This window comes from Martes martes, assembly GCF_963455335.1.
Source record: "Martes martes genome assembly, chromosome: 9".
Taxonomy (NCBI): domain Eukaryota; kingdom Metazoa; phylum Chordata; class Mammalia; order Carnivora; family Mustelidae; genus Martes; species Martes martes.
In genome coordinates this window covers 61,420,094-61,434,741 of record NC_137896.1, presented here as the reverse complement: position 1 = coordinate 61,434,741, position 14,648 = coordinate 61,420,094, and the positions used below count along the sequence as shown (strand labels likewise).

Here is a 14,648-nt window from a genome sequence, read left to right as displayed (position 1 = left end):
TTTCCTCTGACTTTGGGTTTGGCTCTATGGTCACCTTATATTATTGGCCAAAGCCAATAGTATAAGACGGAAGTGATGGTATACCAATTCCAAGGACTCTTGTGCTTTTTCCGTTACCATGAAGAGAGCACGCCTGGGTTAACCCACTGTTCCCAAGAAGAGGATGAGGCACATGTGGAATGAAGTTGCTTTGGACAACCCTCCTAGTTGAGCCCAGCCTAGATCAGCCAACTCTCAGATGCCTGAACTAAATAAATGTTAATTTTTTATACCACTGACATTCTATGGTTGGTTGACAGATAACTGATACAACCACCCAGAGCACATATTATGCGTTTTAGTACTTTGTGATTTTTAATGACCGTGCATTATTTGGTCATACATCATTGTTTCCTTGGGTAGGTCCTTCCTAGTTAACATCAGACTTAGCAATAAATAAATAAATACAGGATCTCCACTTAAATTTGAATTTCTGGAAAACAAGGAATAATTTTTTACTATAAGTGCCTCCCATGCAATTTTTAGAGCACATTTATACAAAAAATTATCTACTTGGCATCCAAATTTAAGGGGGCATCCTGTGTTTATCTAGCAATCCTACTTCCAGTGCTTGAGACTGTCTCAGCATCTTACCCAGTAACTATGAGCCAGTTCCCCTGGTCATCATCATAATGCTGGGAGACAAAAGCCATGGTTGTCAAATTGTAAGATTTGTAAGATGGTAGATAGATCGTAAGCACTTTCTCTTCTCCAGTGACAGACCCACCCCTTAAGATGATGGTGACGATGGTGATGATTTACTTAGCCTCTGTCTAAGCAGGTATCGGGCAAATACACTAACTGGTTTTCATATCCAGGCTACATAGTGCAGCCAAATGGTAAATCTTACCCCCATGTATCAATGAGGACACTGAGACCCAGGCAGGTAAAATCACTTTCCCTTGGCCACACAGCCAGTGAAAGTAGTAAAGCTAAAATTCACATGCAACCCTCTCTCTTTCCAGAATGCAGTTTTGTCTCCAACTCCTGAAAAGGTGTTCTGTCATTTTCATGAAAGTGAAGATGGCAACATATATATACCCCAGCCTCCCAGTTTCTGTGTTGGTCCCTCTCAGACCATTCTGTGAATAAGGGGACTTGTATTAGCGTGCGAGGGTTTCTACAACAAAGTACAAAGCACCGAAGAATGGGGTCTTAAACAACAGAAATGTGTCTTCGCACAGTTCTGGAGGCTGGATGTCTAACATCAAGGTGTCGGTGGAGGGAGTGTTTCTTCTAAAGGTGCTGAGGGAAGGGTCCCTTCCAGCCCTGCCGTGGTAATTTTGTCTCAATCTGACTGGGCTCATGGGGCGCCCAAATTACTTCTCGGTGTGTGTGTGAGGGTGTTTCTGGAGGGATGAGCATTCGAATTGGTGGGCTGAGTAAAGCAGGTGGCCCCACCCATTGTGGATGGGTGTATCTAGTCCTTTGAGGGCCTGAATAGAATAAAACCATGGGAGAGGGGCTCCTGGGTGGCTCAATCAGTTAAGCATCAGACTCTTGATTTCAGCTCAGGTCATGATCTCAGGGTCCTGGCATGGAGCCCCCCATTGGGTTCTGCACTCAGTGGGGAGTCTGCTTGAGGATTCTCTCTCCCTCTGCCCCCCTGCGCCCCCCTGCGCCACCCCCCCTCGCCGTTCACTCTCTCTCGAATAAATAAATCTTTTTTTAAAATTTTTAAATGGGGCACCTGAGTGGTTCAGCCGGTTGAACATCCGATTCTTGATTTCCAGCTCAGGTCATGATCTCGCAGGCACGGGATCGAGCCTGAGTCTGGCTCAGCACTCAGTGTGGAGTCTGCTTCAGATTCTTTCTCCTTCTCCTCTCCTTCCCCCTCTGCCCCTTTCACTCCCACTTGGTTCTCTCTGCCTAACTGCTTGAGATGTGCTATCAGTCTTCTCCTGGCCATGGACTGGGACTTAAACCTGCAGCTCTCCCCCTTATTAGACCTTTGGATTAGGACTGCAATTTACACCATGACCTTTCCTGGGCTCCCACTCACAGACAGCAGATCATGCCACTTCTGCTCAGCCTCTACAATCACAGGAGCCAATTCCTTATAATAAATCGTATATAAAAATATAAATATATATATTTAGTTATTGTTTCTATATTCAAATATATTTGTATTTTTAAGATATTTATAAATATTTAAACATATTTATATTTCAAATATATTCAATATATATCCAAATATATATTCAAAACTATATATGTGTATATATATATATAGTTTCTCTGGAGAACACTGATACATGCCTCTCTCCTTGTAGATGGTCGTCTTCCCCCTTACATTCAGTCCATCTTCCTTCTGTGCAGGTCCGTGCCCAAATTTCCTCTTCTTACAAGCATATCAGTCATACTGGGTTAGAACCTACCCTAATGACCTCATTTTAACTGAATCACTTCTAGAAAGGCCCTCGCTCTAAATAAGGTTCCATTCTAAGGCACTGGGGATTAGGGCTTCCACATAGGAATTTGGGGGGAGACATGATTTAGCCTCCAACAGGGTTTGTGGAGCTAACTGAATTCATCCCGATGCAGTCTGCCTTTAAAAGAGGGACCCAATGGAGATTTCAGATGCTGGAACTCTGGATTTCAAGTGGTGGAATTCTAGTGTCTAAAGGAGTCCCTACGGTGGCAAAGGCCCATCGTGCAGTTCCTAATAATGGGCCTCAAAGGTGTGCCACAGCCTCCACCAAAGGGGCCCTAGCAACTAGTAGAATGTGGGTTATTATGAGGACAGGGGATTGTGATGGTGGCCCGACTGTGGAATCTGGTGAAACCAAATGTTAGTACCTTCAAAGAAGTCCTTTGGCCCCAATTGCCAGGATTGTGGTTTTCTGGATGGCAGCAGAGGACAGAGAAATGATGGAAGCCCGGGGAGCAGGAGAAAGCTGCCCAACCTTCCCCAAGGCGGTGCCTGATGACCCCATGTCTGAAGGGAAATCAAGGGCTTCTTTGGTAAGGGGCAGGGGGTGGGGGTAGGTAATACCTTGTTTCACTGCCCCCGCCTGTCCCTACGTGGGGAGGAGGGTGTCATGGGGACACACGATAGGAACTGAGTGCTGAGAGATCCCAGAGAGCTACTAAGAAGAGCAAGTCACATGTACCCCGTCCCCACAACTGGCCCCCAGCTGCCACCAGGGACCAGGTAGCCCTTAATAAGATTGTGAAGTCATCTGAGGCTGGCTTTGGTCTCTCCCACCTACATCCCCATTCAGGGTCCTGTCCTCCCTCTGTGAATACGACCTGGCTCCCTCATAGCCCTTGTGTTGGTCCCGACACTAGGTTTCTGACTATCTCAAAGTTAGAGCGGGGGTGGGAAATTTACCAGGAAGACAGACTTCTGCCTCAACTCCTCAAGCCTCCCCTTGCAACTTGAGGGCACCCTTCCCTCATGTCAGGGTGCCCTCCCCTTCCCTGTGACGCTCAGGGCCTGCTAACTCCGGGTGAGTGCACCTCTGGCTAGAACTCAGCCAAATCCTTACAGGTCACAGCCCTCTTCCACATGACCGTCCAGTCCGTGGTGGCCGGCAGGCTGCGGAGGTGCCCAGAGTGGGGCAAGGGCAGCCCCAGGCGCACTCCTCAGTGTCCCCTGAATCTCCCCTTCACTGGTCCAGGAGGCAGAGTCCCCGAAGCCAGACTCTTCCCACGACCACCTGGAGGAGATGGAAGCTTGCGAGGACGGAGGCTGCCCAGGGCCACCCAAGTCAGGGTCCTCCAAGGCTGGCTCCACCACCAAGGGCCAGGCGGGCGACGGGCCTGAACTCGGGGAGCTGCCCCCCGCTCCGGCCGCACCGGAGACCCCGGGGACCGAGCGCAACACCGAGATGGAGCTGGAGAAGGTGCGCATGGAGTTCGAGCTCACGCGGCTCAAGTACGTGCACGAGGAGAACGAGCGCCAGCGACAGCACGAGGAGGTGATGGAGCAGCTGCAGCAGCAGGTGACGCCCCGCCTGGTAGGTGACGGAAAAGTAGGGGGCGCTGGCGAGAGGCCCGCAGGCCCCGCCCCGAGGGCTGGGGGAACCCCTCCCTGCCCTGCAGGGGGAGCGCACTGAGCTGCTTCCCCCCTGCATCCAACCCTGATCTAGCTTAGCGTCCCGGCTAAGCTACATCAACTCTTGAAGGCGAGCTGACCTTGGGAGGGGCCTCGGAACCCCCGTCCACCCGCCTGCCCACAGCTTTCCTTCTCCGGGAAAAGTCTTCACCGCTTCCTCTGTGACTGGCTTTCCAGCATTCTCTAGTTCTCTCTTCATCTCGTTTAAGAGATGGGAGACGGACAGCAGTCCACCCAGGGATTTGGATAAAACCATCACCTCTCGGGTTCAGAGCCGCATTTGTTCCGTGGGATTGCTCTGCCTCGTTGCCAACTAAAACGGAGGCATCTCCAGCCAGGAGTGGACCCCTCTCCCCTAATGTGTATTAAGCGAGGGGATAAGAAAGCCTACTTTTGGTCACATGGGATGGGAAGGGCTTATTAGCACTGTGAGCCCAGGGCCACTCTAAGTCCTAAATAGCCAAAGGATGCCATTGTTGAGAGCATGTTGCCTGAGCTTTAAAATCAGCCCTGGGTTAAAACTCTGGCTGTACTGTGTATAAACTGCGTGATGTTGCGCAAGAGATGAATCCTCCTTGAGCCTAGATTTGCGCATCTAGAAAGTAGTCCCCACCTCATAGGGTCCCAGCGAGGAGTGAAGGAAAGCATACATGTGATGCACTTTGCGCTGAGCCTGGCACATTAGGTAAGCACTCAATAAATGTTAGCTATTACCATTTTTATGTACTCATGCAATTCACTTCTTGACCCAAATGCAACAACTTACATTCATCACTTTTCAATTTTATTGGGATGTAATGTATTAGCTATGCTTCCCAGCTCTGAGTCATCCTCACTTCTGAGAAACTTGCCTTCTGTCTTTATCCAAGTCATTGCTATAATTGTTGGGAGGATATGACCTAAAGTAAATACCACTAAAAGATCTCCCTACAGGTTAGCAATGTTCCATTAATCAGCACCCTTGGGTTACATTTTATCCAGCTCACATTTCTCTACCTTGTCCAAAAAACTATCTTGAGACACACTGGCAGATGGTTTCCCAGAATTAAGATATTACACTACCTATAGCATTTCCCTAATTGACTGGTCCTTTTTTTTTTTTTTTTTTTTTTTAGAAAAGGAGATTGATTTTTGCATGATTTGTTTTCAATGAACACATGCTGGGTTTTAACAATTATTTTTTTTTTCTTGCTCACACAATACCTGCTTAATTATACACTGAATGGTTTTCCTGAGCCAGGTCAAGCTTACTGAACTGGGATCTCCAGAATCCACCCGTTTTCCCCCTCCTTTTAAAAATCTAGAAAATATTTGCTTGTCTCTAAGCTTCTGACACATTTCCTGAGATTTTTTTTTTCTCTAGTAAGTTCCATTTCCAAGCTTGGGGTTTTGTTCTCAGTATCATGGGGTAAAACGTGTCAGGAGTCGGAGCCTAAAATACTTAAAGCACCTGAGGTTAAGATACAGTGCCTTTGCTCTCTGCCTCCTTCTAACCATATTTGTTTTCCCTTTTTTAGTTTGAAAATCTTACTCTTGCTGGATGAGCTGGAAACCCTTGGTGTATAGTCTTATCTGCTGTCTGTCTTCTGCTCAAAAGATAGACTGCTGAAAATGTTGTGAAAAGTCTAAAAGGTCACACAAATGCATGTTTGGTTGTCAAAATCATAATTCTCACCCATGAGCATTTCAGGCTGAAAATGCATGCTGGCTGCTTTTGGGGACAGAAGCCCATGGACCCGGAGCCAGGAGCCGCAGCGGGTGGGCAGACCACCCACGCAGCACCCCCTCCCGCTAGAATCCTGGGCTTCTTCCTCTGGTCTTCAACTTGCCTTGTTATTCACTTTAGAAATGGCATCACCGGAGTCATTTTCTGCCCTCTTGGGTTTATTGATTTGCCCTCACATTTTCTATAGTTGTCCAAACAACGGTGTGTCCACAACCCTGGTCTTTGGTAATCTTTTACAAAGCTGTTTAATGTTTTGTGCATTTACTGGCAGGTGGTGTTTAAGCCCCCTCCCCACTTTCTCTTTTTCTAGATGAATGGGTGGGTAGATTTCATTGTATTGGAAACTACCTCTGTGAGTATGTTTCTCGCTAGGTTAGGGTAACCCGGTCCCAGCCATCTGCCTGCTTACAAAAGGCATGGCATGATTTTAAAATATATTTTACAGAATAAACCATGGGTGATGCCTTCTTAACGACAGATCAAAATAGTTTTGTCAGCTTTCGCTGTACTTATATGTTGATGCTTTCTACAGTTAAAATGCGGGCTTGTTGGACCTCAATTGCATAGATTTCAGAAATGAGCAGTACGCAGGCAGAATCAGCCAGACAACTCCAGCTGCTTTCCCTAGGCTCGGTACTGTGGAATATCGGAAGTCCTATCACCTGTCTCTGACCACCTGTCCACCAGGGAGACCCAGCCTCAGGCCAATAAGCCACAGACTAAGCCCTGAGACACGTGCCAGGACAAGAAGAGTCAGAAACAGGCACTTGTGCCCTCTCATTGAGCCACTGCGCAGAGAACAAGGCTGAGTGTCAGGGCAAGTCTTCCAGAGAACATTCCCGAGACCCAGTACCAGAGATCTGGGGATCTCAGAGTCAGAGACAGTCTGCCACTCGTGTGACTGGAGGCAGCCGTCACCTGGTGCCTGACTCAGGAGGGGTGAGGGCAGACTGAAGAAGTGAAGACCTAGGAGGTCCCTCTACATGCCCGTGACCTTGCTAGGAATGCTTTCATTCTTGGCCCACTCTTCCTCCTGTAGTCTGTGAAGGGGACATGGTGACCCTTCCCTCAGGTGAAGAAGACAGCCTGCCCGAGGTCATATTCTGGAAGGGACAGGAGCAGGACTGACACCAGACCTGCCTGGTTGCCAAGCAGCGTGGTTTGGCCAGCGGCGCTCTCTTCTTTCCCCCACAGTTCTCGGGAGGCCTCCAGGACCTCCTGCTCCCCCAGAACCAGTCTGCCATGTTCCTGTACTGCTTCATCTTTATACACATAATCTATGTCACCAAGGAGATGATCTTCTTTCTCTTCTCCAAGCACTACCTGTTCTGCATTGCGGCCATTTTGCTCTGTTTGATTAAAACTTTATGGTCCTACTTCTAGGTGCTTTTGCTCCCTCCATCACTGGGAACCCCCATGCTAGTGGGTTACTAGGACACGATCCAAGTTAGCCCCTGGCCTGCCTCCCTCCCTCCTTCCCTCACACAAGCCTCCCTCCAGTCAGAGCTTGCTGTTAGGAAAGGTTCTGCTATCAACCACTGACACTTTAGTGTGAAGAACCCTGTTTAGGCCTTATACAAAGCCTGAGTTCTCAGTGTGGATGAAGATGCTTTGGGCCCTGAGGGGAGGATCTCAGAAGTGACCAATCTAGGGAGATATCTAGCAGGAGAAGGAGCTTGGGGTTTCTAGAATCACAGCAATCATACTATGGCCAGGTTGGTTTGGGATCTACCACATCTCCTCACTTGCACAGATCTTCTCTGAGGTGTGGGGTGCTGTGGTAGGCTTGGGGGTAAGCCCCCCAAAGAAGTGCATGTCCCAAAAGCCCAGAACCTGTGAATATGTTACTTTACATAGCAAAAGGGAGGTGGAGAGGTGATTAAGTTAAAGACCTTACAGGGGAGATGAGCCTGGATTATTCTACAGGCCCAGTGGTCATCACAAAGCTTTTCACAAGAGGGAGGCAGGAGGGCGACAGTAGGAGAAGGAAGGGGATGTGGCCACGGAAGCGGAAGCTGGGATGAGCCAAATAGAGCAGGTAGCCTTTAGGGAAGGCACAGAAATGAATGTTCTCCTAGAGCCTCCAGAAAGAATGTAGCTCCAGCCAAGCCATTTTAGACATGTGACCACCAGAACTGTAAGAGAATAAATCTGAGCTGCTTTAAGCCACTAAGTGTGAAGTACTGTGTTACAGCAGTAACCGGAGACTCATGCAGGAGCCAAGCCTCCCCAGGCTCTTCCCAGCTCTGCAAACATGTCAGGATCGCAGCACCAGGCCATGGACAAGAGTCCACTTAGCACTGGGCCTGAGCAGCTGGGAGCCTGCCCTCAAGACAGTTCAAAGAGAGCTGCTGAAGCTCCAGGGAGCCCAGGAAAGGCCTTTCAGAGTCTGATGGGCAAAGGCTATCCCTACCATGGAGCAGAGCACACCTGCTCCCAGGGGGGTTGGGGAAGGACAGCTCAAATGCCTGACTGGGAACAGAGCAAGACAGCAGGGCTGCATTAATGGAAAGTAGGAAGGGGGGGGGGGAAGCGCGAAAATGGGCCACACAGTCCAACCCTCAAATCCCAAATGCATGCACATACATGCACACGTGTACACACACACACACACACACACACACACACAGACGCACAGCAAATAAACAGTTGTCCAGAGCAGAGATGGACACAACCCTCCAGCCCCAAAGAAACAGGCAGCAGCAATGAAAAGGAACAGACTTTGAACCCCAGAGGGTTCAGAGCAGGCACAAAATGAAGTGTCTGATAGGTATGTAACGAGGAGTTCAACTGCCCCATCACCCATGTCCCGACCCCTCCTCTCACACGCACACCCCCGCTAGCAGGTCCTCAGCCGCTCTGACCCTGCCCGTCCAGGAAGGAGGATTGGAACCTGCCGCTTGCATAGGATGCCCTGGGGATAAGGCAGCAAACAGAATGAGGGTGGAGGCAGTAGTATAATCAGAAAAGTCTGTAATGACCCCTCCTTTTCTGGGGCATAGAGGTGGGTCTTAAGAGGGATGAAAGAATAAGCTTCTCATTGGGCTCTGCGAGGGAGACTGTGAAAACACATGAAAAGAAGATTGGCCTGAGATTCAGGGTCAGTACACACTAGCGTGCCGTGGAAGTTACGGTGACTTCTCATTTTCCACCCAATTCAACATGTCCACCTCCATTTATAGCTGCACATGACTGATATTTACCTGAAAGCAACAAAGCTGTCCTTTCTCATGAAACTTGGAATGATAGTTTTTGTTACAGGTCATTTCTTATAGTCATTGTATTTGACCCAGGATCCTGGGGTGGGATTGAGGTAAAAGGAGGAGGAAATCAGGATATCGAAAAGATTAAGGCCTAAGAATTTGACTTGTTATAGCAGATGGATCTGGGAGTTTGTGAAAAATACCAGGGCAATGAACCATTTAGTTCACCGCCCTGTTTAACTGGACTAAGATCGGTGCATTTTCCTTATAAATCTTCGAAGAAAGACTTAACTCCCTTGAACAGTTAAGCAGCATCACATCCTTAACAATGGGCATGAAATCTCCCTCCTAGTCCTCCTCCTGTGACCAAAGACTGACGCCAGCAGCCTAAGGTACGCCCTCTGGGAAAATGAGGACAGCTCATGGTCACTCCCCCAAACTCGGCAGAATTCTCCTGGTTCAAATTCAGAGCAGAGAATCAGAAGGGAGAGACCACGGTGGGGAGAATTGCACAGGATAGGAAGAAGGCACAGCCGAGGATTACCAAGCAGATAACAAGTCAACATCTAACTCCTTTAGCACCTTCAACATGCCAGGTACTTTGCTAAATATTTATGGAGACAACCTTCGCCAAAATCCTAGGAGGAAGACATGCATATGATCTCCAGGTCACAGATGAGGCTACTGAAGCTCAGAGAGGTTAAATGACTTACCCAAGACCATCTTGGATCTTAAGTCTGACTCCCGAACACACGACATTGCTACACAACCAGGCTCCCAAGACCCTCCTTGAAGGATTTCGCAGCCTTGCTGGTGGGATGAGGTTAACATACATGAAAATGTAAAGACACTGTCAGCATACAGACCTCAGTGATAAAGGAAATCAAAGAAGAAGAGGTCCCTGGAGCTCAGAGTGAGAGGAAGACTTTTCAAAAGAGCAACCCACAAGAGCAGGTAAGCCTGGGACAAGTGGAGAGGAGAGGAAACTCACACAAACTTGAGATCAGGGTGGCAGTATGTACAGAGGATGGAGGAAAACCAGAAAGATCGTCCCTGCTCCGATAAATGGTGTAAAGGGTACTGTGCCTGGAAAATTGATATGGGAACAAATTTTATAGTCTTGAATGTTGGTCTGAGGAGTATGAAATTAATCCCTTGGGAAATGGAATCCCTGAAGATCACAGAGTGAGTAAGTCCCTCCCAAAAAAGGGAAAAAGTACCTCCTTTATGGTAACCTTGTTCTTGCCTTAATCTCCTCTTTCCATTTTCAATCTGGGAACATTCTAAGGTCCTGAGTGTGAGGATTGCATTCAGTGATAAAAGAAACCCAACCTCAGTGGCTTAACCAGATAGAGGCTTATGCTTCTCATATACTGAGAAGACCAAATTAAGGCAGTCCGTGAAACAGCTGGTGAAACAGCTCTAGGAAATCAGAGAAGACCCGGGCTGCTTTTTGCTCCACCTTCTTAGCACTCAGCTTTTATTCTCCTCACACACGGTCTTCAGCCTCATGGTCTTAAATTGGCTGCTGTAGCTCCAAGTATCAAATCCACAACTCCAGGTCAGAAAAGAGAGGGAAAAGAAGGGGCTGCTTTTAAAAGCTTTCTAGGGATGCCTGGGTGGCTCAGTGGGTTAAAGCCTCTGCTTTCGGCTCAGGTCCTGATCCCAGGGTGCTGGGATCGAGCCCCGCATCGGGCTCTCTACTCAGCGGGGAGCCTGCTCCCCCCCTCTCTCTCTCTCTGCCTGCCTCTCTGCCTACTTGTGATCTGTCTGTCAAATAAATAAATCTAAAAAAAATCTTAAAAAAAAAACAAAATAAAAGCGTTCTAGAAACATCTCATTGGTCAAATTGGGCTCCTAGCTGCAGGGCATCTGAGGTGGTAAGTTTTTCACCTGGGCGCTGTTGCAGCCTTGAACAAAATTAGGATTCTGACAGTGTGGGGAGAGGGAGGTATGGATATTGAATAAGCAAATAACTATGTCTACCATGGGTAGACTTAGACCTAGCTTGCATTCCCCCAGCCCTGCACCAGTCTTGGTGGGGGTAAGACATGGGGTGGGGCACGGGTGTAGCCAATCCAGGCCTCGCCCCCTACGGCACTACTGCCCTTAGGCTTCATTTACCACAGCAGGAAGGCCATGGTTTTCTCTGGACACGTGGCTGGAACAGCTCTGCCTTCATCCTGACCTCGGCCTGAGGCCCCAGGATCTTACACATCTGGGCAGCAGCCCAGCCTGGGACCTGGGGACTAGAAGGGTACGCCCCTCTGTGCCCAGTGCCCTCAGCAAAGCTGCAAGGGGCAAGTTTGCTCCTAGAGTCCCTCCCCATCCTGAGTCCCAGAGTCCAAAGAAGGGAGCCCAGTGCCCCCCCACCCCATCACCATCTCTCTGGTCAGCTCACGCACCAAGCTGCTAAAGATTGAGGGTATAACCCGTTACACAGATCCATTCAGATTTTTAGGCCCAACAAGCAACACTAGCAGTGAAGTGTCAGGCAGGCTCTGGGAGGAAAGGATGGAAGGATCTTTCTTTCTTGTTCCCCAGATGGAATCGTGCAGGTTGTAACCCCAAGCCCGAGGATACTACTGGAGTCCTAGAGACTGCTGGGATCTGCAGGTGGGAAGAGGGGACAGGCTTGGTTCCAAAGGTCACTTCCCAGCCTTGTCGGTTTCTAATTCCACCTTAGCAGGTGGCTGCCAACAAGTTAAGGTTTCCAGGCTTCATTTGGATGACCTGTAAATTATCTAAACTCTAACTCAGTTGCGGGGTGAAGGAGGGACAAAAGCCTAGGGACTGACTTCAGAAATTCTAATTTAATTGATCTGATCTGTGGTTCAGTAGCTTCAAAAATCCCTGAGCTGATTGCAAAGGGCAGCTGCATGCATTACAAAACCTAAATCCTTGCTACTAGTGATCCAGCCCCTTCAGCATTGCCTGGGGCATCTTAGAAATGGCGCATCCCGGGCCCTGCCAGCTCCCACCCACTGTTACAGCCACATGTGACAATATTCCCAATGACTCTTATGAGAAGCACTACTCTGGGGGATGGGTTTCAATTCAACCTGTCGTCTGTGGTGAAGTTACTGCTCTTGGCCTGGAGGATCTTCCAGCCGGGCGTGTGGAGGCCAGATGGGCAGGAGAGAGAGGACAACTGAGTCTGGAGCCCCTGGAAGGTTCTAGGAGCCTCCCCCAACATCTAGCATAGCCCAGGTGGCCAGGCTGCCCCTCCTCCCTCTGTGCCTTCAGGAGCCCATGCTCTGGGCTTCTGAGGAACCAAATGATTTCTCCCGGCACACAGGGATTTACCAGAAACTTCCAGAATGCCCCCAGGCTTGTCTCTGCCTCTGTCCCTTTTTTGATCTAGCTCCTGTGTGTGTAGCTTGAGAGAATCTTGCTAATATGCATTCATTCATTATTTAAAGGTTGCCACTGTTCCTTCAGGAAGGTTAAGCATGATTAAAAGATGGGATTTTTCCATAGGGCACAGCAGAAAAGCTAGGGCTCCCGCATTTTAAGCTGTTTTGGCCAAGCCTCGTTGCATAATTTAAAGTCTGTGACTTATTTGGATTTAATTAGCCAAAGGAGCTGCAGCTGAGGTTCACTAGTCAGTATTTATTAAGCACCCTCAAAGGGTTTGGGAGCTCTTCAGAGCAAAAAAGCAGGATCGGCTTTGGACTTGTGCACTTCCCACACTGAAGCAGGAGGGGTTACGGATCCTGGCAGCAGGTAGCATTTTTGTTCCTCAAGGAGAACAAAGGGGTGGCCTCAAGGGGCCTGCGCAGTCACAGGACAGATGCTCACAGAAGCCTTCTCCTCAGCCCTGAGTTGGGTGGGGTGAGCCCCCTCATGGGGCTGTAGTGACAGGTAAGAAAATGCAGAGCCATTCAAGTGAGAGGCCCTAGTAAACACACCTGACCTGAAGAGCCACGGGAAGTGGAGGGGACAGGCTCCCAATTTGTGGAGCCCAGGGCAAAAGGACAATGCCAGGTCCTGTGTTCAAAACCTATTAAGAATTTCAAGGCTGTGACAGCAGAACTCAAACCAAATGTGCCCTCCACCCCCACGATGGCCGGGGTCCCCCTGAGCACAGCCAGTGCCCCAGCCGGGGCTGGAGGGAGATGGAGGAGACCCTTGGGGTTTGGGATTTTGTGATGCCTGCCTCTCAATCCCAGCCTAAGAGAGAACATGTCCCCAGCTACCCTAGCAGCCAGAGAGAGGGCAGTGGGCTCTGTGCCCTTTGAAAAGGTGTGGGGACCCCTGGAGCAGACCGAGGGGTGGAGGAGCCTGCGTCTGGTGATCTGTGGGGAGGACAGGCCTTCTCTGGGCCAAGGGTGCCGGTGCCCACCTGCCAGCTCTAGAAGCGGAGTCTGAGCAGCAGGCAGCTCCAGGCCCTCAGGCTCTGCTCCAGGCTCACAGATGCCAATCACAGGGATAAGAGAAACCTCAGGCTTTCCAACTCTGACTCTAGGGCTTACCCCCTCCAGCCTCCACCCCCAGCCCCATTCAGCTGATCATTTTTCTCTGGGCTAGAAAAATCCCAAAGTAAGAGAATAAAGTTACACTTTTTACCCCTCTGAGCCTCTCTTGTATCAAATGACAGTCACTTTCCCTCAAACTTCTCATCAAAGGAGCCTTTGTAGGGTCCTGGGGCAGAGCCGGCCTTGGAAGACAGCCACCAGGAAGCCCTCCAGAAAGTGCTGAGCAAGGCAACCCTGGATTTGCCAGGGGGCAGGCCGGGGGCTGGTTTGCTGGGAGGGGGTGTTTCAGAAGCTCTTCTCCAGCCCAGGAAGGGCTGGGCATGAAGCCGCTCTTCTCTCCACGGTACCCTGCCCAAGATGCGGGCGCTGGCTGTTCGTGTGGCTGCTGGAGACGTACCAGTGCTTAACAAATAAATGAACAAGCCAATAAAGGAAAGGATGCAGTGGGCAACCTGAGAGAGGCTCCTTGAGCTAAAGCATTCTGCGAAGGCTTCCGGGAGAGGGGTGCTGGCTCACTCAGTACCCCCTGGGGATTCTGCCCTGTCCGGGGCACTTCGTGAGTGTCATCACATTTTAGCCCCTCCCCAGGGAGCCCTTTGACGATCTCCACTTTGCATCTGGGAAAACCCACTCAGAGATGTTTAGGAGTTGCCTGAGCTAACTCAGCCTGAAGGTGGCAGAGACCACGTGAGGCAAGGAGAAGGAGCCAAAAGTTTATTTCAAAGAAAAACCCAAATCTATGTCTCATGGGCTTGGATTTGTGGGTGAAAATTCAGAGCCGCCTGGATAACACACATGAAGAGTGCTGTGATTGTATTTCAAACGGTAAGGTGTGGACCCACTGGGTCTCTTCAACTGTGTCTACAGAGGGGTAGCAGCCTCAAAGGTATGGGCTTAAAAAGCTACCTCTGAATTCTACCCAGTCTCTCATTTCCTCCCACCAAAGGCTGTGGAGGAAAATGTCCCTGAGGGGGGACAGGGATTTAAGTCTTCTCTCACTAGCCCACCTGGTCCACGCATCCCACCATTTTCCTGAGAGAGGTGAGAGGGAGATGCATGCTCAAAGCCCTGGAGAACTTCCTCTGGACCCGACCCAACATCTACTGGGTCCCTCAAGTCAGGTGAGGGAGTCTGCAGCTGGC

At 49.6% G+C, this 14,648-nt stretch overlaps 1 protein-coding gene across 1 annotated transcript; it reads left to right on the top strand.

Annotated features, from left to right (window-relative positions):
• Nucleotides 1–2,886: 2,886 nt before the first annotated feature.
• TMEM247 (transmembrane protein 247) lies at nt 2,887–7,208 on the top strand (the record flags this gene model as incomplete). The annotated part of the gene is made up of 3 exons (XM_080813252.1): nt 2,887–3,003; nt 3,663–4,001; nt 7,020–7,208. The coding sequence occupies 3 exons, from the start codon at nt 2,887–2,889 to the stop codon at nt 7,206–7,208; spliced, it is 645 nt and encodes a 214-aa protein (XP_080669378.1).
• Between the last annotated feature and the right edge of the window lie 7,440 nt (nt 7,209–14,648).